The 27,717-nt window shown below is 52.1% G+C and overlaps 2 protein-coding genes across 7 annotated transcripts in view; both read left to right on the top strand.

Moving 5' to 3' along the window:
• Positions 1 to 12,764, top strand: part of SPATA13 (spermatogenesis associated 13) — a 119,569-nt gene extending 106,805 nt beyond the window's left edge. For all 6 annotated transcript variants that reach the window (XM_059995714.1, XM_059995712.2, XM_059995711.1 and 3 more), the window contains 5 exons: positions 537 to 769; positions 4,159 to 4,288; positions 6,017 to 6,389; positions 6,824 to 6,898; positions 8,696 to 12,764. In XM_059995714.1, the coding sequence (XP_059851697.1) occupies positions 537 to 769; positions 4,159 to 4,288; positions 6,017 to 6,389; positions 6,824 to 6,898; positions 8,696 to 8,874 (990 nt within the window). In that variant the 3' untranslated portion in view covers positions 8,875 to 12,764. The remainder of the gene's footprint in view (positions 1 to 536; positions 770 to 4,158; positions 4,289 to 6,016; positions 6,390 to 6,823; positions 6,899 to 8,695) is intronic.
• A 3,114-nt stretch (positions 12,765 to 15,878) lies between these two features.
• Positions 15,879 to 26,299, top strand: LOC132413568 (complement C1q and tumor necrosis factor-related protein 9). The gene is made up of 4 exons (XM_059995625.1): positions 15,879 to 15,911; positions 19,830 to 20,011; positions 23,859 to 23,921; positions 25,378 to 26,299. The coding sequence occupies exons 2-4, from the start codon at positions 19,846 to 19,848 to the stop codon at positions 26,148 to 26,150; spliced, it is 1,002 nt and encodes a 333-aa protein (XP_059851608.1). The 5' UTR covers positions 15,879 to 15,911; positions 19,830 to 19,845; the 3' UTR covers positions 26,151 to 26,299.
• The last annotated feature ends 1,418 nt before the right edge of the window (positions 26,300 to 27,717 follow it).

Here is a 27,717-nt window from a genome sequence, read left to right as displayed (position 1 = left end):
GGTGGACCTGTGTGAAGGCGGCGGCCTTGGGGCTGAGGAGCCTCAGGGTGCTGGGAGGGGCCCCCTCGGAGTCCCGGGGGGTGGGGCAGCCTGGAGGAGGAGGGGGGAGGGTGGGAGGTGGCCCCTCGTGGATGGCAGGTGGCAGGGTGGGAAGGAGACCTGTGACCAGGAGATGGGGCTTTGCGCCCACCTGCCCGGGAGAGGAGAAAGGACAGGCGGCAGCCAGGCGCGGGGACAGCACCTCCCTCTTCTCCTGGATCAGGCGACACGGGGTGACACAGAGGGCGCCGCTCCCCAGGGCGCCCTGTGCGCCCGACACGCCCTTTCAGGGTCTGTGGAAGGGGCCTGGCGTGGGCCGGGACTCTGCGTCCTCGGCAGCCTCTCGTTCCACCCCCAGGGTCTGGACGTGGCCCCTTCCCACGGGGCCCCCTGTCCAGGAACCTCCCCGGGGGTGGGGGGGAGGCGCTGGGTGTTGTCCATCCTCGTCAGGGTCCAGAGCCGCCCTGTCCTGACAGAGCTGTGCCCCCCCTTCCCAGCAAGAAGGCTTCGCCATCTACTCCGAGTACTGCAACAACCACCCGGGCGCCTGCGCCGAGCTGGCGGGCCTGATGAAGCAGGGCCGCTACCGACACTTCTTCGAGGCCTGCCGCTTGCTGCAGCAGATGATCGACATCGCCATTGACGGCTTCCTGCTGACGCCGGTGCAGAAGATCTGCAAGTACCCGCTGCAGCTGGCCGAGCTGCTCAAGTACACCACTCAGGAGCACAGGTGAGGCACCGAAGAGGACGCAGGGTCACGTGAAGCTTCCGCAGGGGGCTTGGGGGCGGGGGCAGGGGAGGGGCTTCCCCTGGATGCCAGCACGCGGGGGGCGGGGGAGCGGTGCGGGGGCCGGAGGGGGGCAGCAGCGTGCAGCGGGGGGCGGGGGGGGGCAGCGAGCAGTGGGGCGCGGGGCAGCGGTGACGGTGCGGGGGCGGGGGGCGGGGGGCGGGGAGGGCTGCGGTGCCCTCCTGGTGCTCTCAGTCAGCTGTCGGGAAGACGTTTCCAGGTCGTTTGGAAAGTTTAAGGTTGTTAACTACTGAAATGGGGCCATTGAAGAGCCTCCCGAATAGCCATTTCTAGAGATATTAGGAAATAAGAATTCATTCTTAAACTGTGTCATGAGCAGGTGGGGGATTTTTATTGTGTTGTCTGTCATTATAATTGACATGTGTTTTATAAATACTCTTGTAGCTACTCAGTAGTGAATAAAAACAATTTAAAAAAATAGACTGGTGTGAATACAGTTTCAGAAATATTTTCTTTCCTCTTATTTATCCTTAAGATATTTCAGGCCAGCTCACCCTCAGAGCAGTACAGTCAGCCCTCGGTATCCGAGGAGACTGGCTTCAGGGCCCCTGGACACTAAAATCTGAGGATGCTCCAGTCCCTTATAGAAAACGGCGCAGTGTTCACATATAACCCGTGCGCAGCTGCCCAGATGGTTTACCTCATCTCTAGGTGACTTCTGATATCTAATACGATGTAAATAGTTATAAATACAATGTAAATGCTGTGTAAATCGTTGCTGGCCTGTGGCAAGTTTTGCTCTTTGGAGCTTTCTGGAATCTTTTTCCCAAATATTTTCAATCTGCGGTTGGCTGAATCACGGATGCAGGACCCCTAGGTATGCAGGGCTGGCTGTGTTATATGCTGGAACAAAGAGTTCCTTCGCAGAGGGGTGAGGACACAGAAAAACTTGAACTCTGAAACAGAGCAGGGAGTCTCAAGGGTGCAGCGTAGTGTGTGGGCTCCACTGGGGGGCGCATCCTCCTGAGATCCTGTTGGGCTCTGAGCCCTTTCTGGTCCAGCTCGGTGCTTGTTCTGTCTCCTGATCCCATCCGCCCTGTTCCCTCTGGCTCTGAGCATAGGGCTTCTCGTCATGGTTACCTGAGTGCTCCATCTCCCTTTGGGGCTTACTTTGTGAATTCTTCTGAGGGACCCAAAAATACTGACCTCTGCTTACCGAGTAGCAACTCATCACTTCCCCGCATGCACAGAACAACGTCTGATCGTGCTGTGATTGTACGTGAGCTGTCACCCATTATGTGTTGGAGCAGGCCTGCCCCCTCTCTGAGTTGTGGGGAAGGGTCTCCACCGCAGGGCCCCTTTCGCCGGCAGCCATGGGGTCCTCGCTGTGTTCTCAGCAGCCCACAACTGGCAGGCCAGTGGGGACACAGCCGTCGTCCAGCAAGGTTTTAGGACAAAGCTTTTTGTTTTCGATGAGAACCAGACCTCATCCGTGACATCCGTGTCATGGCACAAAGCTTTCACTCCACCTGCAGCCCTTGGAAGGACAGTCTTGAAGGGGTCTAGTGAGAAAAGGGAGCGGGGAGAAACCGTGCCCAGAGGGAATCCGCTGCAGCACACGGCATGGCTCTGGGTTTCAACATCTAACTGTTGCCCCGAGAGCAGTGGGATTCTCCACGGCAGCACCTGCTCCGGAGGATGAGGGGGACGAATCATTCTTCTGTCCTCTGCGCCTGGACTCCTGCGCAGAGACGGGGCTGGGACAGGGGTCTTTTCGCAATTAGATCAGAAGGTCGAAGGAAAGAGCTGGGTCGCTAAACAACATACCCAGATGATGATGTTAGTTTCAAGAATTAAGGTGAAAGGAATAAGAGAAAGGAGTTGATTGAAATAGATAAAAGGAAAGAGCTATGTTATGTTTTTCTGATGGAAAAATCAGAAAACTTTGACAGAAAGAAAATAGCAAAGTCAAGCGAGTCACAAATTTGAAGACATTTTTTAAAAAATAAAATGTCATCGTGATGAGGAACCTGAGAAAATAAATAAGCAAATTAAGAAGCAGAACATCTCGAAAGACGGGGAAGCTATGCCAGGAGTGTGCTCATCGCCCTTCAACACTTAGCTTTTCTCCTTTAAGGGCATTTTTCACTATGAGGCATCTGCACAGTCTGATTGTTTCAAAACAAATCATTTTAAAAGAAATGACAAAAAGCCCATTTCCTTGTCTGAAGTAAAACAAAACAAAATATTTTTAAAAACCATTACACTCTGCCTCTTTCCTGGAATTGTACAGAAAAACTTGTGGGAAAAAAGTGCAATTATTTTGCACACTTTCTTCATTGCTGGAGCCCTTTCTGAGGGGGTGTTTGCTCCCATTATTTTGGCAGCCCCGCTGCCAAAGTGTGTCACTTTGTTCTTCTTTTCTGCCCCGCTTCTGTCTGAAGACAGTGGGGTCTGGTCTGTCTGGGAATGGGGTAGCGGGGATGCCCAGGGACCTCCCAGGAGTGCAGATGAACGGTGTTTGGTACATAGACAGCAGAGTCTGCTCCCAAGGCTTTTTCCTGGCTGTGCAGGAGGACTGCAATCCAGTCCACCTGAGACCCAGAGGCTCTGTGTGTCCTGGAAGACACAGGAAAGCATGGGGGGGGAAAAAAAGACTTAGCTCGTTAGCTGGGCGACTGGTTTACATGTCCCTGAATTGTTAACGTGAAGCGAGACTTGAATGTAAACGTTTCCGGCCCCAGACACACTCTCTGGCAGCCTGTGTGCAGATCGGAGCTTCAGTTTTCCTGGTGCCTCCAGGGTTAGAGGAGCTGCTGGGGGAGACATGTGAGTCTGATTTGACTGTGGCCGGTAGAAAGCACCAGGAGTAAAGCTGCGTGGATGAGGGAAAGGTCGTGTCCGCAGTTACGTAACTCACTTGTGTCCTCCCCTCCTTTCCTGACTAAGAGCAAATCACCCCTCTTGAGAATGGGTGGGGATCACTGAAGTACTTTATGTAGCAGAACTAGCTCTATGAGGATTAGAGCAATAACAGAGGCCTGTCTTTTCTTTATTAATGAAAATAATCTGTCATCACTGTGACTAAAACTTATTTCTTGTGACCTTTGCTTCATTTCACTGTGGCTTCTGGGAAACGAACGGCAACATTCTTATTCCACAGAATTCTGGGTGGCATTCGGTCGGCTCCCTTAACCTCTGCGAACTGTAGCCTATTCACGAAGGAACAAGGGAAGGGGAACAATGGCTGTTGTTTAAAGGCCATCTTGTCTAGACTGTCAGTGTACAGTCACAGATGGAATGTATTATTTCGTAGGTCTTCATTTGCAAGGTGCCCATTACGTGGTTAAAATTAACCCCTCACTTTGCAGCGATTACAGGAACATAAAGGCAGCGTACGAGGCCATGAAGAACGTCGCCTGTTTGATCAATGAGCGAAAACGCAAGCTGGAAAGCATAGACAAGATAGCACGGTGGCAGGTGTCCATCGTGGGCTGGGAGGTACGTGGGAGCCCACCCCCCACCTGCGGTCCATCGTGGGCGCGGGGCACCTGGGAACCCTCCCCGCTCAGCGCGCATCTCGACCCACACAGCCCCGACCTGTGGTCGTCTGAGGCGACGGCCCACTTTGTGTCCCGTGGTTGGCGCCCTGTGCTCTTGGCTTTAATGGCACGATGTTTTGATGCACTGTTAAAGCAGGCAGAGCTTTGCCCTCCGCCTCCTCCAGGGCGCGCTCTGAAGGGCGTCTGTGACCAGTTTGTTGCAGACACCCTGTCTCTCCCGCTTGGCTGTGGGCTCCGTGAGAGCAGCTGGAGAACCTTAGAGTGCAGGTTCTGTCATGGTGGGAGTGCGACTCCTGTGTGATCTGGGCGAGGTTGATGATCCGTCTGTGTGATGGGGAGGGAAACGTTACCTCTCGTAGGGCTGTCGTGAGGATCGCGTGAGACGGTGCCACGGAGCACTTGATGCACAGCCTGTGGCGATGGCCTAGCACGCACGCGCGCACACACACACACACACACACACACACACACACACACACGCTTTTATTTGTTAGAACAGCAGTGACAGTAGCTAGTGCTTGTACTGTGTTCACACGTGCCTGGCGCTGGTCTGAGTCGTTTAAATATATGAACTCATTTAACCCTCTCAATAGTCCTATGAAGTAGGAACTGTTATTACCCCATTTAACAGATGGGGAAACTGAAGCACAGAAAGGTGAGGGAGCAGCATGGGACCCACGGACCACTGCCCCTGAGGCCATCACCGAGGACAATAGCCCACGTTGTTCGGATGGTTTTCAGACACAGGAAGAGCCATCCTGCCTCAGATCAATTGATCAGAGCTCACTCTCCCCAAAGATTGTGAAAGTTTGGATGGAGAAGTTAGGTCTTTAACTAAAGCAGGTGACAGCAGTGAACACTGGAGAGAAATACTCTTCTTTCAAGGCCCTCATGGACTCTGGGAGTTCAGATGGGACCTTGGGGTCCGTGGATCTAAGTCTCCAGGGCACAGAATCGCTGTAGGCAAGTAAATAGAAAAGCTATTTCGGAGTCGAGATCTTTTGCCTCCAAAAACTATTGTGTATAACCGGGACTAGAGGAGGGTGAAATCTTACAGTCAAAGGCCAGTGTCCTAGCAGACACCACAAAGTTACACTGGATTAGAGCCGACCTAAATATTACAGAAGCGTGTTTCTCCTCCTGTTCTTGGACTCTGACATTTAGGGGATAATTTCTTGTGAGAAGTTTACCAATTTCTTGCTGGCAGCTTGCCATCTGGCCTCTTGTTTCCAAGACCCTGAGCTAGTTATGCCGGGGAGCTGCATAGAAGCCCCCCGAGTCTGCAGCACTGAGCCCCTAGCCACAGGGGTCTCCTTGTTCTCGGGGGTCGGTCCAGGCCAGCTGCCATTTCGGATCCTGATTGGATCCCACCCATCCAGAATTTTTCACCAGATCTTTCTGATAAGGGAGACCCCTCAGGTAACATAGGGGCTCAATCACATTTTCCCATGGAATAGGGAAAAGAGAGAAGAGTTTTCCTGCACAAGGAGGCTGACGGCCGAGGTCTGACCGGCCTTTGAGGCCTTGCCCTGCACGTGGGCCTCGTGTAACTGGCCCGCCCGTGGGGATTCATGCCAGGGCCTCCCCCCCCAGCTCCACCCGATGCCCGGTACCCTAAGACCTCGCGTCAGGGCACCTCAGGACATGTGTCCACCCTTCCCTCCAGGGCCAGGACATCCTCGAGCGCAGCTCGGAGCTGATCCACTCCGGGGAGCTGACCAGGGTCACCCGGCAGGGCAAGAGCCAGCAGCGGACGTTCTTCCTGTTTGACCACCAGCTGGTGGCCTGCAAGAAAGACCTGCTGCGGAGGGACGTGCTCTACTACCGCGGCAGCACAGACATGGACGCCGTGGAACTCGTGGACCTGGAGGACGGCCGCGACGGTGCCCGCACCCTCGGCGTCAGAAACGCCTTCAAGCTGGTCAGCAGGACGGGTGACGAGGCGCACCTGTTCTGTGCCAAGAAGCCTGAGGACAAGGCGCGGTGGCTGCAGGCCTGCAGGGACGAGCGCAGGCGGGTGCAGGAGGACCGGGCGATGGGTGAGCCCTGGGGTCTTGGCCCTTCCCCCGCCTCTCCCGGTTCACCCCCCGCGGGGAAAAGACCAGGGAGCTGCAGGTCCTGATATTCCTGAACCTGCTTACAAGACCCGACAGGGACAGGTGTGCCGTGGGTCCTATTGTTGGATCCATTTCACAGATGAGGAAACTGAGGCTGAAGGCACCAGCCCACTCTTAGAAGGCGGGTTGTCACTCTTCACGTGTCCCGGTAGGGAGAGTGGTGGTGTGGCCATCCTGGTGATAATCGTCCTCCTCCTCCACTCCCTTCAACCCCTTATACTCACTTCCTGAAGGATTAAGGCCCTTTGCTTTGGGTAATGGAGCAGACCTCAGGGTTAATGTGGGTTCGGTGCAGGTTTTATTCTGAAATGTTTTCACTTGTTTTGAATACATATCACATTTGTTTCTAAATACAGGAGTGGAAATTTCAGAAAGTCAGAAGAAACTTGCCATGTTAAATGCTCAAAAGGCAGGACATGGAAAGTCAAAAGGTAAATTTTGAAGAATGTTTTTCACCTCTTTAGTGTGTGTATGTCAGTACTGGAATTAAAATGGGGAGAAATGCCCGAAGCTGTTAGGTATGACCGACTCTTAAGTGAAGGAGAGAAGTGTGGGTAAAACAAGATGATAGTTCAGAGCAGTGGACGGTTTAAAAACCAAATCTGCATTTGGTTCTGAACATCCTTTAGTACGTGCTTACGTTTGAAGAGGAGTCTGTACAAGGTGTTTGACTTGGGGCCGAGGAGCTTCTAGACCCCCCTGCCCTGCCCTCTGAGCTTCCCCCCTGCAGAGGGAGGGATTATCCATCCACAGGCCAACCAGCCCAGGAGTCTGGGGCATGTGAGGAGGAAATCTCCAACCCCAGACTGCTTATCAGCTGAAGGCATGTCCTAGTTCAGATGAGAAAAAAGATGTCAAAGTTCACTGTGTCAAGCAGGGGGCGAAAGCAAAAGAAGATCCTCTGGCTTCTTTAGGACCTGGATTCTCTACCCCGCAGGCACATTCTGTGGGAATGACCTGGGCAGCTCTTACAAAATACCAAGGCCCGGGACACGGACCCCAGAGTCCACACATGCATAGTACAAATATTCCAGCGCAACAGAAATGAAACAATAAGGATTCTTATACCAAAACTACATGTTGTATTTCTGCAAACTTTATTCACGTGAAATTTATCCCATTGGGTATTTTCCTACCCGGAAATGCAAAAACAAGGACCAGTTGAGCCCAGGACCGATGGGCCGAGAAGAATTTATTACCAGAACAGCATTTAGCAAAGCCCTGCTTCCTCTGCTCAAATGCAGAATTTCCTGCCGCCGCCCCCCCTCCCCCCACACACACTAAGTTAACAGATATCTTCAAGGCAGAAAATCTCATTTTAAGTATTTCTTGCATCTCCACTTTGGATGGCAGGTGACTGGTAAATACCAGTTTATTGGGATCCACTAGTTCCCGTCCATATCTTCCAAGGATCACTGGCTCAGCGGCCAGGCAGCTAGTTCGAAGGAGCTCTCATGCTTCTGGGGGTCACCTGTCCTGCACTTTCCATGAGTTCTCCCATGTCATCCTCTCTGCCGCCCTGGAAGAGGAGGAGAGCCTTGTGGCAGGTCAGGGGCAGGGAGGGTTTGTGGACGGAGGCCTCTCTTCTTCCCAAACTCCCACTCTCTCCTCTCTCCATGCTGACTTTCACAGCGCGTGGTCTTGTAGCTAATATAAGACCACTTTCTGACCACCTGTGCACAGGTTTTATATGCCAGCTCCAAAGAAACAGTTTTGGTTAATTCGATGAGGTATCAGGGCACTACTCTAAGCACGTTACTTACATTCACTCATTTAATTCTCATAACAACCCAGTGGGCACCGTTACCCCATCTTAGACATTGGAAAACTGAGGCTCAGAGGAACCAAATCATTGCATCCCGTAAGTGGCGAGCAGCGTGAGCTCCAGGCTCTCACAGAAAGCACTCCGCTGCTTCCCATCCCACACAGACGTCCAGATCCAGTCCTGCCGGTGAAATTTACACAGTGGCCCTGGGTTTCTGTTTCCTTCCCGGTCACTTGGCTGTCACGGTACTGTCCTGGGAGGGTTTTAAGTGAGGATTCAGTGCGGTAGTCTGTGTCCCGATTGGCACACAGGGTCTGAGTGTGTCAGGATGGCCGTTCGGGACTCCTTTGGGGGAGGTGACTGGAGGGTCGGCCTGGGGCGTGGGGACCAGCACTTGCTTTTCCCTTTGGGCTGCCGCCGGCGCTGAGTCCGTGGCCCTCTGCCCTCCTCACCCCTGCATCAGGCTACGGTGGAGGATGCCCCTCAGCACCCCCGCTCCAGAGCCTGCGGCCGGTCCACCAGCGCCACGTCACCGTGCCCGCCAGCCTGCCACAACAGCAGGTGTTCGCCCTGGCGGAGCCCAAGAGGAAGCCGTCGCTGTTCTGGCACACCTTCAACAAGCTCACCCCCTTCAGGAAGTGACGCGGGGACCGGGGAGAGGGGCCCCCGTGCCCCTCCTGGGCCCCGTCCAAGGAGTCTACTCCGCACGTGGCACAGGGATCCGGTGCTGAAAACCTCTCCTGGGGACGCAGTGAGGAGGACCTGGCCTCCCCTGCGGTCGCAGAGGCCCAGCTGCCTTCTCGGGAGGGAGGGGGGTCATGACGCACAGCTCCAGTGTCCCCTGGACCGCTCCCCGCCGTGAGCCCACCGAGGCGGCCGGCGCTGGGGAATCGGAGTGGGCTCTGGAGATGCTGGGCGGGGAGCCGGGAGCATCGCCGAGGACGAGCTGCAGTCCAGGCCCCGGGAGGGGCTCCCCGAGGAGGATGGGCAGGGCCACTTTGCCTTCGGTCTTGAAGGGGGGGGGAGTGCCGGGGTCACGGGGTGGCGGGCGGTGACCGCAGCCCCGTCGGGGCCCTGGGGTCCCCTGGCGTCTTCCTCATCCATGCAGTCGCCAAATGGTGGGCCGGCCTCTCCCGCAGGCTCCTGCGCACATGGTCCAGGGCCCGCGGTGCACAGAGACCCACGCGCTCCAAAGACGCCATTGCTTTTGGGGGGCAGGGAGCCCGCTGCTGGCTCTGTACACTTGTCCCCGCCCGTGTGCCACCCCCCGAGCAGAAACCTGAGAAACTTCACGCACGTGCACTTCCAGTGGGAAAACCGATTTCATTTCGTTTGAGGACGAAGTGAACGTGCAGACCTCCCAGTTGAAACGTGTCCTTAAAAGAGCATCCGTGTGCCTGTTCCTCCCTCTGCCTCTGTCCTCGCCGATCAAGGGACAGTGACACGTACCTTCTTCCACTGAAAACCACGAGGCTCAAGGGTCCTGCTTCCTCCATGTTTGAAGCCACCTTTGTCCCACGCCCCGAGCAGTAGTGCCAGCCGTGCCACGCTAGGCGTGTCGACAGGTTTCTGAAGATCGGTTCCGTATGGAAGAGACCTCACGAAATAGATCCAGACTCAGAGAGAGCAGCGCGCTCTAGCGAAGGCCACGCGGCTGACGCCGGTCGGCAGCAACCTCCTTGCCTCTCCTCGATGGTAAATTTTGATGAAAATGGCTTTTAAACGTGAGACACCTTTCCGTTGACCTCGTGCGCCGGGCGGGGGTCCTGTTACATGTCTTGTGGTTTTCTACTCGGGAATCTCTTTTTGGTGTTGAAACCTCAAAACTTCTCTTTTCTACCCAGTCCCTGCTTGAGAATAAACACACCTGTATGGTCCTAACAGAGGGGACACCTGAGACTCCAGGTGTGGGCCCCCTCCTCCTCACACCCAGAGCTGTTCCCGGGGGGCAGGGGGACCCAGGCGGTGCTGCCTCTGCGGACCTCGGGGCCCAGGTCCCGGCACGGAAGCCGCTTCTGTGAGGAAGCTCCTCGGGAGGTGCCGTGGGTCCGCGTGCTCGTGTGTGTGTGTGTGTGTGTGTGTGTGTGTGTGTCCTTTCTGAATAGACTTCTCAATTTCCGTTGCATTTATATAACTGACCTTTTTACTAACAAGCTATGATGATGCATTTTGAATACTGTGCTTAACATGCTTTTCGTGGCCCTCAGCAAACGTTGTCGGGCCTCTGTGCTAAACAGTTGTTTGTTTATACGGCAGTTGTGAACAGTTGGGTTGCTTTTTTTTTTTTAATAGAATTACTTTGAGGAAGTAAAGAAAATCAGTTGCTCACGTTATATTTCCAGTGAGGACTCACCCCCAGTGCAGAAGCACCCAGAGGGCCCCCATCTCCCCCGTTGTCCAGAGCACAGGGACAAAGGGCTGGACGTGCTGTCGGCAGCCCTGGTCTGTCTCTCGGCCGAGCCCTGACTCCTGGCTCCACCCTCCTCCCCTAAAGCTTCCCAACAGAGGAGCAGGAAGCATGGACACCAGGGCACGTGGTGACAGTCCCTTAGTCAGATGTCCATCCTCGGTGGCTCCTGCTTGGACTTCCAGGTGATTTGAAAACTGCTAAAATGCGTTTAAAAGGATACAACGTCCTTTGTCCTCTTTAAATCTGTGTGTCTAGCTTGGGTTTATTAGCAAACGCCTGCGTTCTCTACAGGATAGATGGCTCGGTGTTCTGTTTTTACATTTGACGAACTTCCTTCCTTTTTTTTTTTTTTGTTTTTTTGCGGTACGCGGGCCTCTTACTGTTGTGGCCTCTCCCGTTGCGGAGCACAGGCTCCGGACGTGCAGGCTCAGTGGCCATGGCTCACGAGCCCAGCCGCTCCGCGGCATGTGGGATCCGCCCAGACCGGGGCACGAACCCGTGTCCCCTGCATCGGTAGGCGGACCCCCAACCACTGCGCCACCAGGGAAGCCCTGAACTTCCTTCTTGATTTCTCACATGTTCCACTTGGAGAGAAAAAGAGAAAAAACGAAGAGACTCCCTGTACAGGTTGTGTATGAATTTCACTGGGAATCTCGCTTTCTCTGTCTGTCTTTTTAACACTACACTGCGTGGTATCGGTGGACCACGCCCCCCCCCAATAAAGATGGCATAAGATTTTGATGATTTTCACTTACTCTATCATGTTTCAGAGTTTGCCAACTCTGTTGAAAGACCTTTGAAATGGCCTCAGGTCCAAAGCAGCCTTCTCGGTTTTTGATGATGCCTAACATGTATAACAACCTTGCAGTAGATTGTAAGCCGTCGTACGACAGAATACCTGTGGAGTCCTGGAGAAATGGCATTCTTTGTCTTTGGCCTGCAAACTGGAAGAAGAGTGGCGGGGCTTTGCCAGGGCTTTCCTGGGACACCTGTGTCTCTTGCTCTCGGTACATCTGATCTCTTCCCACCCCCTGCCGTAGACCTGATTTTGTAGTTGAAAACATTTCACCCCCATCTCCACACTCCTTCTGAATATCGTCGTGCCTTTTTATTTGTAATACGAGGACTGAGCTCCATGCTGTTCAGAAAATCTCCTCAATCCTACATTGCTGTTGTCTAGACACAGAGCAAAAGTACATTTAATTCAAAACCTGTTTCACAGTAGAAATCTTTTGTAGAAGCCACGCACCAGCATTTTATCGGTTGGGAATCTCTACGGGCCCAGACTGCTGATTCTCCTCAGTGCAGATCAGCTTAGTCACCAAGCCAGGGTAGAGAAACCCGACCACCGGAGTTAGGGAAGAAATCGCGGTGTAATATTTTGTTGAGGAGAGGAGAAACAGACGTGTCCCTCACAGTCCAGTGCCAACAAGCGTGGATAAATGTGGCTCACAGGCCAGGGACGCCAGGCGCACACCGAGAAGGCCACTGCCCCAAAGCAGTTGTCCCTGTAATAAGCTTAGCCCGCAAGTCCTCCCTGTTAACGTTTCACCTGGCGGACGCTGCCCTTCTCGGGATGGATGCAGCGGAGGTGGAGTCCCAAAGATTCGGAAAATAGTAAGTGGAAACTGTGATCTTGAAGAAAACAAACAAACCCAGGAGCCTAAATATCGGATGCATATTTCGTAACAACAAACTTAACATTACTGTCTTCAGTTGTTTATTAAGTATCTGACACTTGAATTTAGAAAATACTGTAACCGATTCTGTAATTTACCAGTCGGTCTCTTTTTGTAAATATTAGCGTCCACAGTGTTTGACTTACCTACTTCGCAAGGCTTTTGGTGACCTGTTCCCTCAATGCTAACTCACCGGCCTCAAGGTGATGTTATCTGTATAGGTCAAGTGACAGCTTCCAGACTGATGAGGCGGCTGTTGACAGCTGAACTGGGTTGTGCAAGATCGCTGTAACTTGATATGTATTTTCTCTGAAGATTTTGTAAAAAAAAAAAAAAAAAAAAAAAAATTTACAATGTTATTTGAATGATTTCTTGTAAATGCTGTGAATCTATATTTGTTGTTTTGTATCTGTATATTAAAGTTAATTTGCCAAACTGGCTGTAGTAATGCATTGGAGTGTGTGTGTGTGTGTGTGTGTGTGTGTGTAACACACACATATATATATATTTTTTTTTTTTTTTTTTTTTTTTTTTTTTTCTGTACACGGGCCTCTCACCGCTGTGGCCTCTCCTGTTGCGGAGCACAGGCTCCGGACGCACAGGCTCAGCGGCCATGGCTCACGGGCGCAGCCGCTCCGTGGCATGTGGGATCTTCCCGGACCGGGGCTCGAACCCGTGTCCCCTGCATCAGCAGGCGGACTCTCAACCGCTGCGCCACCATGGAAGCCCCATAACATATATTTTAAATGGAGAGTGAGTGCTGGGAGGCTTTCTGGGATTTGCAGCTCCTTCCCTGCCTGGACACTGACAGATTTCTTTTCAGCAAAAATCATCCACTAATGAACTGATGAAAACTGCTGGGGTGGGTGCAGGAGAAGGAAGGCCCTGAGGGGAACAGAGAGCGGCCACTCGACTTGAAAGAAGCCACCAAATATCGGAATGAGACTGGCAAAGCCAAAACTGGAGTGAGAAGCACAGCTCTGGCTCCCGGGGGCGCGAGGCAGATGCGGGCCCTTCCCGGTGGTTCCGGATCCGCAGGTGGCCCCACTCACTTAGCCTTGGTGAGTGGGCTGGATAAGAATTTCCTTCCCTAATTAACAGCTCCGCAAAGTTAAGCAGATAGCCCATTGTTGCTGTGACCGTCATCAGGAAAGCATCCCCACGAAGGTTGCCGCAGCGCCCCTGCTCAGTTGTTTACTCGTAATGGCCTTCGGCTCCCCTCCTTGGGCTGGACTCAAGGGGCTTTGCTTAGGGGGCCAGGGGTGTGGAAGCTCTGGAACCTAACCCCCCCCTCGGAGGGCAGTTCTCGCAGCTCAGGAGGGCACCCCGTGGAGGGAGGAGAGGGCTGAGGGTAGGGCCGTCCTCAGAGGGGTTCCGGGGAGACGGCCCAGCTCGGGAGCCACTGTCCCATGGGGCACCAGACAGACGGTGAAACGGGCGATCCTCCCATGGGGCGTGTGCTCCAGGGGGACGAGCACGTGGAGCGTTACTAGAACACAGCGTGCATTGCAAACATTTGAGTTCTAGAAGGATTTCGGGGATGGGGGCCTTTCCGGGGAGGCAGGGCGCACGCAGACCCCTGAGGGGGAGCCCCGAGCAGCCCTGGGTGAGCTGCTGGGATCCAAGTGCGATGGGAGTTGAGACACCAATGGTGGAAGGTCCATCTCAGGGCTGCGGGCCGGGGCGCTGGGTTGTACCGGGCGGAGTCTAGGCGAGGAGAACTGCTCCAGGGGCAGAGAAAAGGCGGACATAAAACCAGAGGCGGGGGATGACTGGCGAGACAGAATCCAGCAGAGACGATGAGAAAGGAGAGAAGGCCGCTGTCAGGATGCTCGGTGAGGATGCAGGTGCCCGTCATCACCTGGGTGGGTGCTGGGCGCTGCTGCTGTAATCGGATCCAGGAAGGGATGGCGTGGAGGGTGGGTCTGTGACTGTCTGGACCACCCGGTGGAAGCACGGGGCTGGGATGCAGATGGGGGAGGGCCGAGCAGAGAGCAGGCAGCTGGGGGTGAGGATGCACCTGGGGCCCCTGCCTCAGCCCTGAGCGAGGCAGAGAAGGGGGAAGGGGCCCGGGGTGGGGAAGGGGCAGGAGGGCAGAAGGCAGAGACTGTCTGCAGCGCCGAATGCTGCCCACACGCCTGCCCCTGAGGAAGGACCCAGGTGTCCGGGCGGAGTTAGGGGTCAAGAGGCCAGGTCCTTAACCTGTGACGTAATTAAACCCTGCCACTGCCCTGTGATGCTGGTAATGTTTTGCCTGCCATACAGAGAAGGACACTGAGGCACAGTGAGGGTAGGGGATTTACCTCTGTTCAGGGGGGACTCTCCCTGCACCCCACTCTCCCTGGGGCCTCTGCATTCCAGCTTGGCTCTCAGAGTTGGTTCTGTGAGAAACAGCATTGGGTGCATTTGTTCTCTCGATGCTATTTTTAAGTCAGAAATCAATGTCAATAGACACTGATGGGAGAAGATAAGAATCAGTGATCACATGGGATTGAAAAACTAGTTGCACCATGTTTTTCTTAGTGCCGTGTGTGTGTGTGTGTGTGTGTGTGTGTGTGTGTGTGTGTGAGAGAGAGAGAGAGAGAGAGAGAGAGAGAGAGAGAGAGAACAGGCATTAAACTCTTAGGCAGTCGAATGCCTACACTAAAAGGAGCTACACAGAGTCAGAGAGATCTAGTTAAGTGATGTCAGTTCTAAGGGTCCAGGATCCGATCGGGGCCTAACAGCATCGTCTTCAGTTTGGTCCTATTAGCTCGTGATTGATCGCGGAGAGGAAGCAAAGGCACAAACGTCAGTCTAAGGGGAAGCACCTGCCGGGGGGACTTCTCCCTCCAGACCCACCTGGAAGCTGCCTCACCTTCTCTCGCTACCGAGAGTCTGTCATACAAAGTGAAGTAAGTCAGAAAGAGAAAAACGAATACCGTATGTTAACGCATATATATGGAATCTAAAAAAAAAAAAAAAAAAGGTTCTGAAGAACCTAGGGGCAGGACAGGAATAAAGACGCAGACGTAGAGAATGGACTTGAGGACACGGGGAGGGGCAGGGGAAGCTGGGACGAAGTGAGAGAGTGGCATGGACATGTATACACTACCAAATGTAAAATAGACAGCTAGTGGGAAGCAGCCGCGTAGCACAGGGAGATCAGCTCGGTGCTCTGTGACCACCTAGAGGGGCGGGATAGGGAGGGTAGGAGGGGACATGGGGATGTATGTGTACGTATAGCTGATTCACTTTGTTATAAAGCAGAAGCTAACACACCATTGTAATGCAATTATACTCCAATAAAGTTGTTAAAAATAATAATTATAATAAAATAAATCGAAAAATAAAATAAAAAGGACGGAAAGAAGGAGCTAAATTGGCTGAACTAAGTGGTGTTGCTGGAAGATGCCCCGGGCTCAAGTGTTGCCTCAACTTTTGAAGTTCTTCCAGGACACCTCGTGCTTACTTGTTCCCTCCCCTTCCTGCTGTTTTGCAGATCCATCCACTAGGGAATTGCGTGGCAGGAAGGTGTGATTTTCATTTAGTTTGCTCCTGATTCCCTGTTTGCATAGCACCTGCGTGCCGCCTGCAGCCCTGGGGTTCAGGTAAGAGCCTTAGGAAACAATTTCTTTAAATTCAGTTTAAGGCCTCAGAGTCCTGAAGCAGCTCTTGTATTACTGGTGTGTGATAATCCTGCTTAAGTAGGTATCTGTCTACAGGGCTTTGGGTAGGAAAGGGGTTAAGCCACTTCCGAAATACATTCTTAAGAGGCTAAACAAGAGACAGAAGCAGATTTTGAAGTTCTGCTAGAACTCTGCAGACTGGCTGCGAGGAGGGATGAAACCGTAGGGTAAATCATGAGAATCAGCAGAGCTTTCCAGAGAGCTTTCCAGAGAGCTTTCCAGAGAGCTTTCCAGAGAACTTTCCAGAGAAGCCCATGGGTTATTCTGCACACGTTAACATGTACATTTGTATATTCGTGGCGATACTAACTGACCCAGTGTAGTTTAAAACAAGGCCTTCAACATATGTTGAAGAAGAAATACATATGTACAAAGTATAGAGAAAGTGGAAGAAAATGTATTCAAGGAAGGCAATTTGGAGATTTACGTTCTTGGACCGTCACGTCTGGGAGGGATGCTGGGTTCCTTGCATTTTTTGCAACCTTTAGAGGCTAGAGGTTTGGAGACCCAGTAAAGATTGCTCAGCTGGGCTCTGGCAGGTCTTTATTAAATCTTTGTATGTGGGCAAGTAAGAATGATGAAGAGTAGAAACCTTTAATCTTGGCCATGAATTAGGGACGACATGTCCTTGGAGAAAATTAATCAGGAGGGGCGCTGAGTAACCTTTCAGAAAGAAATTCAGTCGTGAAGGAGAATGTAGGTCAAGCATGGGAGAAACAACCAGAAATAAGAAGTAAGAACCTATTTTATTTGGGTCTAACAAACAGTGACTCCATAGCCATTTGCAGTCTGTATCCCTCTGCCCCTAACCGTTTCCGTATGTCAGGTCTGTGGGGTCACAGGGGCTTCCCAGGGTCCCTCCTTCCCCCTGACTTGACATTCAACAGAAGGACTGTGTCCATTCTCTTTGCGTTCACACGGACTTTATTGCTCTAAGGCAGGGCCTGCTGTGGGATTTTTAAGGTGTCACCTGAAGGGTTTTTGACCCAGTGGGTCCTCAGCAACTTCGATGGGCTGAGTGACTACAGATGCTAGACCCTCCTCACTTTGGACGAGTACGCACACCTTTGACAGCTGAAGCCTTGCATCCATCAAAACTGAGGTTAGCTCCAGGAGGGAACCTAAACAACAGGCTTGGGCAGGTTAGCAGCACGCGTGTTTCTCTCTCACGTCAAAGATGGGCTGGGAGGGCAGGCCTGGTCTGCGCTGTCATCAGAGACCAGGATTTCTCTGTCCCCAAAGTGTTGCCCTCCAGTTCATGAGGGAGGGCGCACCCCTTCCCGTGAAGGTCCTGGCCCATTAGGTGCACGTGTCACTTTTACCCACTTCCCACTGGCCAAAATCTAGTTTCACGGTGATACCTGGGCTGCAGGGGTGGCTGGGAAATGAGTCTATTGTGGGCAGCCATGTGCCAACCGACATTTCTGTTACCACTGATGATGGTAACATCCAGCCACCTCCCTGGTGAAGATTTGCATGTGGTTGGAACCAGGATAATATTTATTTATTCATTCATTCATTTATTTATTCACTGTCATTCATTCATTCAACCACTCAACAAATATTTGACTGTGAGTGCTGAAAATAAGAAAGTAGGAAGATGCAGTTGCTGTCTTCAACAAGCTGTTACCTGTAAGTGACGCTAGTCTAGGTGCTGCGTGGAGAAGGGGCGGGGCGGGGGGGCAGTGATCCAGAGAAGACAAGAGGGAAGGTGGAAGCCGGGGAGGGAAGGATGGGAGACAGACGGGGTCCTAGCTCCAGTGCACTCTGGAGAAACACCAGAAGTAGGAATTAAACATTGAAACTGAGGAGCCAGCCAGAGGCTTTGTGAGAAACGCAAATGTAACTTTTTATTTTGGAAAATAACACATGAATGTAATTTCTCCTCTATTCCTTGTGCAAACCGTCATGTCCTTCTTCTAAAAATGTTTTCTTTAGAGATGGTGCCACAGCCTATCTCACTGCTTCTTCGGGAGCAAAGCACGTTCCTTTATTCATGATCCTTTGTTGAAGTTTGTCTACCTGCCGGGCCTGGGGTGATACGTCTCCGCCCGTGTCAAGTGTGCAGAACCAGGGAGAGAATCGCAGAAGGATGGATGTTTGCTTTTACCTCAGCTCTTCTCTGGCTGGAGAGCAAAATGGAGTTTATCCCAATTTGACACCTATAGGAGCTCCTGATCCTTTTTATTACTGGAATAATTGTAACACATTTTGAAACAATTAAAAGGGAAAAATCTAGACCCCCTGCAGAGGTTGGTCTGTGCAAGTTAGATTTGACTACGACCAGTCACTTCTGAGTTAAACAGAAGAGGAAGGTGTAGGTTATTTATGGAATTTGGCTCTAAGAAAACTCAAGTCAATTTCCTGAAATGGCGTAAGTTTGTGATTTTAAAGGGAAACATCTGCCCTTCCGTCCCCAAATTCTTCTATTTGCATCAAGCTGCAGCCTGAGACTCATGGAGGCTTCCATATGATGGCGATGTGACCCTCTGGATGACAGTCTAGCTGGGTTTTAAAAATGTATATGTAGAAATAGTTTTATAGGCACTGTAAAAAAGCATTTTTAAAAAAGATAAGCTCCCATAACCTCACCATTCCAAAGCCACCACGCGCGTTTGGATATATTTGCTTCTAGTTTTTGTTACTATGCTTATAGGCACACGTTACTTTATTGCGCTTCACAGACAGCGCGTTTTGTCACAAACTAAACATCTGTGGCAACCCTACATTGAGCATTTGCTCACTTCGTCTCTCTGGGTTCCATTTGGGTAATTCTCACCATATTTCAAACTTTTTCATCACCATTACATTCGTTCTGATGATCTGTGATCTTTGATGTTACTACCGCTACTGCTGAAGCCTCAGACAATGGTTAGCATTTTTCAGCAATAAAGTATTTTTAAAATTAAGGTATGTACACTGTTTTTCAACATAAGGCCATGCACACTTAACAGACTACAGTATGGTATAAACATAACTTTGTTATGACCTGGAAACCAAGAAATTTGTGTGACTCAATTTTTTTCTGATCTCCACCTTATTGCAGTGGTTCTGGAACCAACTTTTCTACTCTCTGTCTCTGAATTTGACTATTCTCAGTACCTCATGTAAGTGGAATCACACAGCATTGTCCACTTGTGACTGGCCTAGTTCACTGAGCACAGCGTCTTTAAGGTTCACCCATGTTGTAGCCTGTGTCAGAATTTCCCTCCTTTTTAAGGCTGAATCATATCTATCCATCATGTGGGTGGACCACATTTTGTTTATCGATTCATGCATCAATGGACACGTGGGTCGTTTCCACCTTTTAGCGATTGTGGACAGCATTGCCGCTGTGAACATGGGCGTAGAAATATCTGCGGGAGTCCCTGCCCTCGGTTCTTTTGCGTGTATACCCGGAAGTGGGATTGCCGGAGCAAATGCTAATTCCATGTTTGCTTTACTGTTCAAAATGTGCTTTCATGCACAATGTGCTCGAATTTGGTTTTTACAGTAGCCCTGTGAGGGAAGCATTAATCTCTCCTCTGGCTGCAAGGAGGGGTTTGCCCAAAGTGAAACGGTCAGTTGGAGTTTCTTTGCCCAAAGCGAAACAGTCAGCGGGGTTTCCTGACTTGGAACGTGGCTCTCTCCCGGATCGCCCACCATTAGAGTCTCCCCAGTCACACGCGTCCTTCCAAGGACAGTGTCCTTAGATTGTGAGCGGCCAGTCTGCTCCCAGCTGCCCCCCGACCCGCCCTGGCTGTGCTGTCCAAGCTGGGCCACTGCAAAGAGCAGAGGCTTTGTCCGTGGCCCCGGCGATGAGAGTTTCTCCCTTCAGTCTGTTTCCGTCTTTCCGTTCAGCTCTGTCATCTGAGCCATGAGGATCTGGTGGCTCTTGTTCGTCTCCGGGGCCTGCGCAGGGATGGTGAGCTCACAGGACACCTGCAGGCAGGGCCACCCTGGCGTCCCCGGGAACCCAGGTCACAATGGATTGCCCGGGAGAGATGGACGTGATGGAGCAAAGGGCGACAAGGGGGATGCAGGTACCCACCACCTGTGCCTGCAGCTGCCCCCCGCTCATCCCCCTTCCTTTCACCTCCTTCATTCATTCATTGCCTGTGGGCTCACCCCTCTCCATCCATCCATCCATCCATCCATCCATCCATCTATCCATCTATCCATCCATCCATCCATCCATCCATCTATCCATCCATCCATCCATCCATCCATTGCCCAGAAGACACTGATGGAGAGCCTGCTCCGGCCAGATCCAGACTGGGTGTGGGGTACAGGGCAGCACGAGCCGTGAGGACCCCTGTCCTCGTGGGCTTTCCCACTGAGTGGGGCTGCCTGTCTGCTGGCCGCCATCTCCGATACTACAGGGCCGTTTTCAGGAGCTTGTGATATCATAGATCTTTCTGCCTCAGGCGACAGGTGTGAGGGATCTTTGGCACCGGGTCCTAGAGAGACATCCGACGGGTAGGTCTCTGGCGGGGAGCACCCAGCACGGTGCAGGCCTTGCCGTGAGGCAGGCGGTGCAGAACGCCAGAGAACAGGAAGGGTCCTGGAGCCACACAGCCGCTCCTCGGGTATCTGTGCTGTGTCCCGGGACCTCCCCACGGTTTGGGGACTTGGGGACAGGATCCAGCCTCTGGGAGGGACAGTCCCAAAAGCCAGGATGTGTGAGTGGTTTCCATGACAAAAACCTGTAAGGCTTGATTTCTGAATGGGGTTCTTGAGCCCTGGTCTGACCATAGGGTCATACACCTAAGATGTAAGCAGAGGACCCATCTGGGTGCAGGAAGAAAACATTGAAACTTCTAGTGACGTCTTAAAAGATAAATTTAGGTGAAGAAAAAATTGAGGTTTTAAAACGCTTGCTATATGAATCCGTGTGAATGGCCTCACTTGGTCGGTTTGCAGATACGCACGTGTCATTTGAGGCCTGGGCCATGTCCCGTGGGAAGAGTGGTGGCCCACAGTGTGAGCAGGCTGGCCGGGACCCTCCCGCGTTCACTGACCTTCAGCGTGTTGGGATGTTTTGCACTAAGTGTGCCTGGACCGGGGGTTCTCAGATTATGCTGTTGAACTCTCACAAAGAGATGGGTGCTGAAAATACTCCCGCAAAAACACTGATGGTTGAGGGTGAACTTGATAATGCAAAGCAGTAAAGAATCCTGAGAAGGGCAGAGCTGCCATTTCTATTCATGTGAATTCTTCAGATGTGCATTAGAAGGAAAAAACAATGATGAACGTCAGTCAGATCTGTCAAGACGTCTGCCCCCCCAACCTGGAAATTATTATAACTGTGGGCAAGTGAATTTACATTTACGTTCATTGACGTGCCCTTGTCCTGACTGTGGATGTCCCAAGGGTATCACAGACTCCTAGGAAGGTGCACACCAATTAAGTAAGGCATTTCAGGACTCGTGAGAAGCGTGAACACAAGCGCTGTCATTTTTCTCGGTACGTCGTATGAAAGCCTCACCAACCTTAATGATAAACATTGAGAAGCCTCTTGATATTTCTTGATTATACCAGGGAGTTAGATATTCCTCTGGCAATATTAAGATGGCATAATACACAGAAAGCAATTTCAGGATGGACTGAAATTAATGCTTTGCCAGTAAGTGCTGTTAGAATATGGATTTTGAAAAAGCCTTTAAGATTTGGAGAAACAAGAATTACTCAGTGTGGGAAGTCTGCTGCACGGATGTGTGACATTCCAGGTGTTTTCAGGGCGTTTGTGGTCTAGCGTTTACTGCGTGGGCTGGATGGGGCGGAGGGTCACGAGGGGCAGTGTCCCTTCTCACCAAGCCCCGCCCTGCACTCGGCGCTGGGATCTCCTAGGATAACACCACCTCCAGGAAGTCCACGCCGCTTTGGGGCATTAGGCCCGTCTCATTTCTGGTGAGTGAAAGGCCCTGTCCAAGTGAATGGCAAACCCTCCATCTTATTGAAATCCATCCCTTATCCGCCCGGTGGTACCACGTGTGTACATGTATGTGTACATGTGCGTACACGTGCGTGCGTGTGCCCGCACACGCGCACAGGATACCCTGTGTCTTTGAGATCCCTCCCCCCACCCCGCCCCCGTCACTCCCACGCCCCTTCTCACTGCGAGGACCGCCTTGGATCCACCAGCGGGCTGGGCCGGGAGAAGCGCGGGAAGGCATCGCTCAGATGATGCTGTCAGAACCTGACTCCGCTGCCCTCCAAGCGTGGCGGCCGGATGCTGGCCTCTCTCCTGGGCGGCTCTTTGTGGGCCTCCTGTATCATCCCTCGGAGTGGACGATGCATTCGCTGCCTGCACCCCCGGGGCTGGGGCACGTGCTCTCCGCGGCCGCAGTTTTCTCACCTGGCTCCGCGGAGGCGCCCGCCGCCCAGGGAACCTCAGCGCTTGTGCAGCGTGGGCAGCCTCGCCGGCTTCTCCTTTACACTCTTCTCGGTGGAAGTGTCGCATCCGTCTACGTGACTCAAACTGCGGGCTCACAGCCTCGCTTTCTCTACAAACGTCTGAGTCCCCTTTGCTCCAGAGCCGAGGCAACATTTCTGCAGGCCAAGGGCGCGGGTGGGAGCCAGGTCACAGGCCCCGTCTGGCGCTCATCCTCTCTCTTCGGCTCAAGGGCGCATGTGTGCGCTGGGTGGTCGATCTCCAAATTTGGGAGGTTTAATTTAAAACGCTCGTTATAGCATATTCTATACACACAGAAGAAGATAGATGGAGAGAGAAGGAAGACAGATGCTCCTGTATCCAACACCAAATTTCTCTACCTCTCCGCTACTCATTCTCTCCTTCTTCCTCCATGGTCCCCGTTCTTTCAAGTTTCACATACTTCCTTAAGACTTGCACGCTACATATATAGTTTATTTAGATTATATACAACACGCATGTTTCTTAGAAGGATATTATGTCACATTTCTCACACTAAAAATTAACTTAATCTTTGTCTTACCGTTTTCAAATGTATTTGTGTGTATTTTTATTTTTTTAATTTATTTATTTTTTGGTTGCATTGGGTCTTCGTTGCAGTGCGCGGGCTTCTCATTGCGGTGGCTTCTCTTGTTGCAGAGCACGGGCTCCAGGCGCGTGGGCTTCAGTAGTTGTGGCTCGTGGGCTCAGTAGTTGTGGCTCGCGGGCTCTAGAACGCAGGCTCAGTAGTTGTGGCACACAGGCTTTGTTGCTCCGTGGCACGTGGGATCGTCCCGGACCAGGGATTGAACCCGTGTCCCCTGCCTTGGCAGGCGGATTCTTAACCACTGTGCCACCAGGGAAGTCCCGTGTGTATGTTTTATAATGAACATGTTTTTAGAACATTACCTGTACATAGCTTACAAACATACGTGTGTGGACATAACATAGGATGCTGGTGTCCAGGGCAGCCTGTTCTGAGCATCAGGACTCCTGGGTGCAGCAGAACCTCATGGCCTGGTGTCCCAGTGGGTCTCCACAGCACCTTGACCACTGTAAGGCGCTAGAGAGATCCTTCTGGAACCCTCTCTCCCATGCCAAGTAGTGTGGTGTAACCATGGTCATCTGCACTTTCATAGGAGGCTAGTACTTCCACTCCACCCCCCACAGAGTGATGGAAAAGGAGCACAAATGACAAAGCCACCCCCCCAAGTCCTTGTCACGTGAGAAACACGCAATCGTGATCATCCGAGCTGGCTGCTTGGGAAGCCCACCAGTCCACTGCACGACCCGCTTCTTGGCGCACTCAGCACCCTTGCTGCTTGCCCCTGCCTGCCCTCCCCCCGCAGGTCTGTGAGGGGTGGGGTGTGCGGGTCAGGCTGGGGCTCCCTGGGACCCTCCATCGCTGACTGGGACCCACATCGAGGGAAACTGGAGCTAGAATTTTAACTTCTGCCTATTTTCTCATTTTCCATCAGGCGAACCAGGACATCCTGGTGGCCCAGGGAAGGACGGGATGACCGGAGAGAAAGGAGAACCAGGTCAGAGGTGGCTTTCCATCCTGCTGTGTCCGCAGCCGGAGCCGTCAGTGATAGGATAGGAATTATTAAGTGCTTACCAAGGACAAGTCCCTTCCGAGGCTTCAAGGATGCTCCAGCGATAAAGGCCACACGGTCCTTCTCTCCAGAAGCTCAGGGTTCACTGCAGAGATGGGCACACTTTCCATAAAGGGCCAGACAGTAAATATTTTCAGCTTTGCGGGCCACGGGGTCTCGGTCACAGCTACTCAGCTCTGCCGTCGTAGGGACAAGCTGCGTAGAGGATGCCTTAGGAAGTGGGGCTGCGTTCCAGTGAAACCTGAATTTTACGTAATTGTCAGGAATCTCAGAACGTGATTTGTGACCATTTAAAAGTGTCAACTGTTCTTAGCTTGCGGGCTGTCAAAAACAGGCGGAGGCTGGACATGGCCCGCGCTCCATGGTTTGCTGAAGCCTGATTTAGCGCTGGGCCCTGAGGAGGGACGCTGGATTCTGACTCAGCGCCCGGGGTGGGACTGCAGCAGAAGGTGGCCCTTGAGCCGGGCCCTGGAGGCAGGGAGGATGCCGGCAGCTATCGCCAGAGGGGGAGGGAGGATGGTTACCACGGCAACACGAACAGTGTTCTCGCCCCACTGGGTCGTTCTAAGTGCCTTCCTTGTGTTGACTCACTTAATACAACAGCCTATAAAGGAGGCACTTTATTATCCCAGCCGTGCAGGTGAGGAACCAGGTGTAGCTGGGGAATCAGCTTGTGCATAAGCGGTGGAGACTGGGCTGGATCCTGGCGTCTCACTCCAGAGCCGGAGCTCAGACCACGGCTGTCCAGTCAGGGCGTGGGAAGCGGGAGGCGCCAGGGAGTGGGGAAGGCGGAACCACGACTGCGCCACGCACCTGGCGCGGTGCACAGGCCGGCAGACGCGGCGAGCAGTGAGCGCCCACCCAGGACCACCTGACTCCAGTGAGGGGCTTCTCGGGGGGCGTCACGTCATCGGGGCTGCGCTGTCAGCTACCAAAGCAGCCCTGGTGAATCTGCTGTCTGCCTTCTTCCCTCTTCCAAAGATGCGTCCCCTCAGGGACGGGCAGAGAGCTGTCATTTCTTTCTTTTGTTTTTTGGCCGTGTCGCTCTGCATACAGGATCTTAGTTCCCCAACTAGGGATTGAACCCGCGCCCCCTGCATTGGAATCGCAGACTCTTAACCACTGGGCCTCCAGGGAAGTCGCAAATAACTGTCATTTCTAACGTGAGCCCCGATGCTGGTATAGTAGAGTCAAAGGGTGTTTTGCGCACATGTGTACCTGCACAGTTTAGGAGTAAATTAACTTTCAAACCCTGAGCACATGCTGGAACTGTGCACTGCCTTACCTCATTCACTTGCTCAATAATAGAAAAACCAAAGTTGTTTTCACAAGCAAAGTTTCACAAATCGTCTCTTCCTCCGTTCTTTCTTGTCCCACCCAGGAGCCGATGGAAACGTTGAAGCAAAGGGCGTCAAAGGTGATCAGGGCTCAAGAGGCCCCCCAGGGAAACACGGGCCAAAGGGACTTGTGGGCCCCATGGGAGAGAAAGGCCTCAGAGGAGAGACCGGCGCCCAAGGGCAGAAGGGGGAGAAGGGCGACGTGGGTCCCGTTGGCCCAGAAGGGCCAAAGGGCAGCACTGGACCTTCGGGCCCAACTGGTTTACCTGGCCCCGTGGGCCCCACCGGAAAGCCGGGTCCCAGGGGAGATGCCGGCCCCCTGGGGCCCCAGGGTGAGCCCGGAGCCCGGGGAATGAGAGGCTGGAAAGGGGATCGAGGAGAAAAAGGGAAAATTGGGGAGACGCCAGTCTTGCCCAAAAGCGCCTTCACCGTGGGGCTCACGGTGCTGAGCAAGTTCCCTCCGTCAGACGTGCCCATCAAGTTCGACAGGATCCTGTACAACGAGTTTGGCCACTACAGCGTGGCCACGGGGAAATTCACCTGCCACGTCGCCGGCGTCTATTACTTCACCTACCACATCACCGTTTTCTCCAGGAACGTCCAGGTGTCTTTGGTCAAAAACGGGGTAAAAGTCCTGCACACCAAGGACGGTTACATGAGCTCCGAGGACCAGGCGTCCGGTGGCATCGTCCTGCAGCTGAAGCTCGGGGACGAGGTGTGGTTGCAGGTGACGGGAGGGGAGAGGTTCAACGGCCTGTTTGCGGATGAGGACGACGACACCACGTTCACGGGCTTCCTCCTGTTCAGCAGCGCGTGATGGGTCGGGGGGCGGGCAGCGGTTCTAACTCTGTCTCTCCATCCGCCCGAATCAGCTTGGTGAAGACATTATTTGATGGTTTTACCACGTTAATTATATCACCACTGTCATAACCATAAAAAGGTGAAAGTAGGAAAGTTATTCCTAAAACTGAGTCTATAGAACTCGCTATCCTTCCGAGAGTAAATGTAAAACTACCTGCTCTGTTTATTACAGTGTATTTGATATATTCCATCATTCCCGTGATCTGAAGAATCCTTTGCTCAGGCGTTCCTTGTGGGGAGTGTTTTGATATCATTTTAGTGCTCGAACGAGCCGTGTGATGATGTATCTCCCATCTGAATTCCTGAGGACATTACAGGGAAAGAAAAGGAAGTGTTTATTCCCTCTGTGACTAATAAGAGTTTGGGCTGGTGACAGTGGCACAGCCCGGGAAACTGCAGGACACTCTGCTCACTTTCTATCTTGGGTTTTCATCACCATTCAACTCAACAAACAGTTGTTAGTAAACTGTTTGCCAAACTTGACTCTGTTTTAGTTTCCCTCCGTATCCACAGTTCCGTATCTGCAGATTCAACCAACCATGGTTGGAAAATATTTGGAAAAAAAAAAATCAGGAAGTTCCAAAAAGCAAAACTTGAATTTGCCAACCTGGAAACTGCTGACATAGCATTTACACTGTACTAGGTGATTTAAGTCATCTAGAGGGGAACTGCCCTGTGGTCCAGCGAATAATCCCCTCCTAAAATTCTGGAAGTGTTAACTATGCTTACGTTAACTCCATACACTTTTCCACTAGCTGAGAGCAACTAATAAAGAAGCAAGAGGAGACAAGCCCAGTGCATATTCAAGCGACAGCATCTTCCAGATCACAGCCTGGGACTCTGACGGACTTACAGCTGTTCTCTCCACATGGCAACCAAGTCAGCGCAGTTGTGACAGTATCTTCATTCCTTGGGAAAATGGGAATTTTCTGAATTATCATTATAAGCAGTCAGCACTGCTATAGATGAAAAGGTGAAAAATTACTTGGTTTTGGAAAACTTTGGATATATGTGGAAATCATTTCTGTTTATAGGCATTTTATTGGCTTTCCTTAATGTATGTTTCTTCTAGAACAGAGCCAGGACTCGGGTGAAGCACATGAGACACCCCAAGTCCCCCACTTGCCTTGGCGCCCTAACGTTGGCCCAGCTGTAGGGACTGATCATTTTCTTTATTGAGCCAGAGTGTCCTTGTGCTTTGGCTTCCTTCAATTGCAATAAGCCGAGCTGGTTTTCCCCAGTGTTAAGTCTGGTGTTGTTATGGACCAAACAATTCGTGTACTAACTCCCTTCTAATTAGGGTCAGAACTTTATAGGTGAGATAGGCGTAAAGGAAAAAAGTACAGTTTATGACCAGAATATTGGATACAAGCTTTCATAAATTCTTTTTTTTTTGCAGGGCAAATGTATAAGATGAAATGTAAAACATGTTATAAAGAACTTCAAAAGGATAAAGTTGATTGGGGAGGTGTCTGATCTGCCATTTGGAATTATCTCTCATCTGCTGTCTGTGGATCTGGTCT

This window comes from Delphinus delphis, chromosome 18 (assembly GCF_949987515.2).
Source record: "Delphinus delphis chromosome 18, mDelDel1.2, whole genome shotgun sequence".
Classification (NCBI taxonomy): domain Eukaryota; kingdom Metazoa; phylum Chordata; class Mammalia; order Artiodactyla; family Delphinidae; genus Delphinus; species Delphinus delphis.
The sequence above is the reverse complement of the archived record's forward strand: the minus strand, read 5'-3'. Positions and strand labels throughout refer to the sequence as shown.

What these genes read in the sequence shown, in the direction of transcription:
- LOC132413568 (XM_059995625.1), top strand. Translation starts at nt 19,846, where the DNA reads ATGAGGATCTGGTGGCTCTTGTTCGTCTCCGGGGCCTGCGCAGGGATG. An exon ending in GGGCGACAAGGGGGATGCAG is followed by an intron (nt 20,012 to 23,858) that starts GTACCCACCACC and finishes ATTTTCCATCAG; the next exon opens with GCGAACCAGGACATCCTGGT. An exon ending in CGGAGAGAAAGGAGAACCAG is followed by an intron (nt 23,922 to 25,377) that starts GTCAGAGGTGGC and finishes TGTCCCACCCAG; the next exon opens with GAGCCGATGGAAACGTTGAA.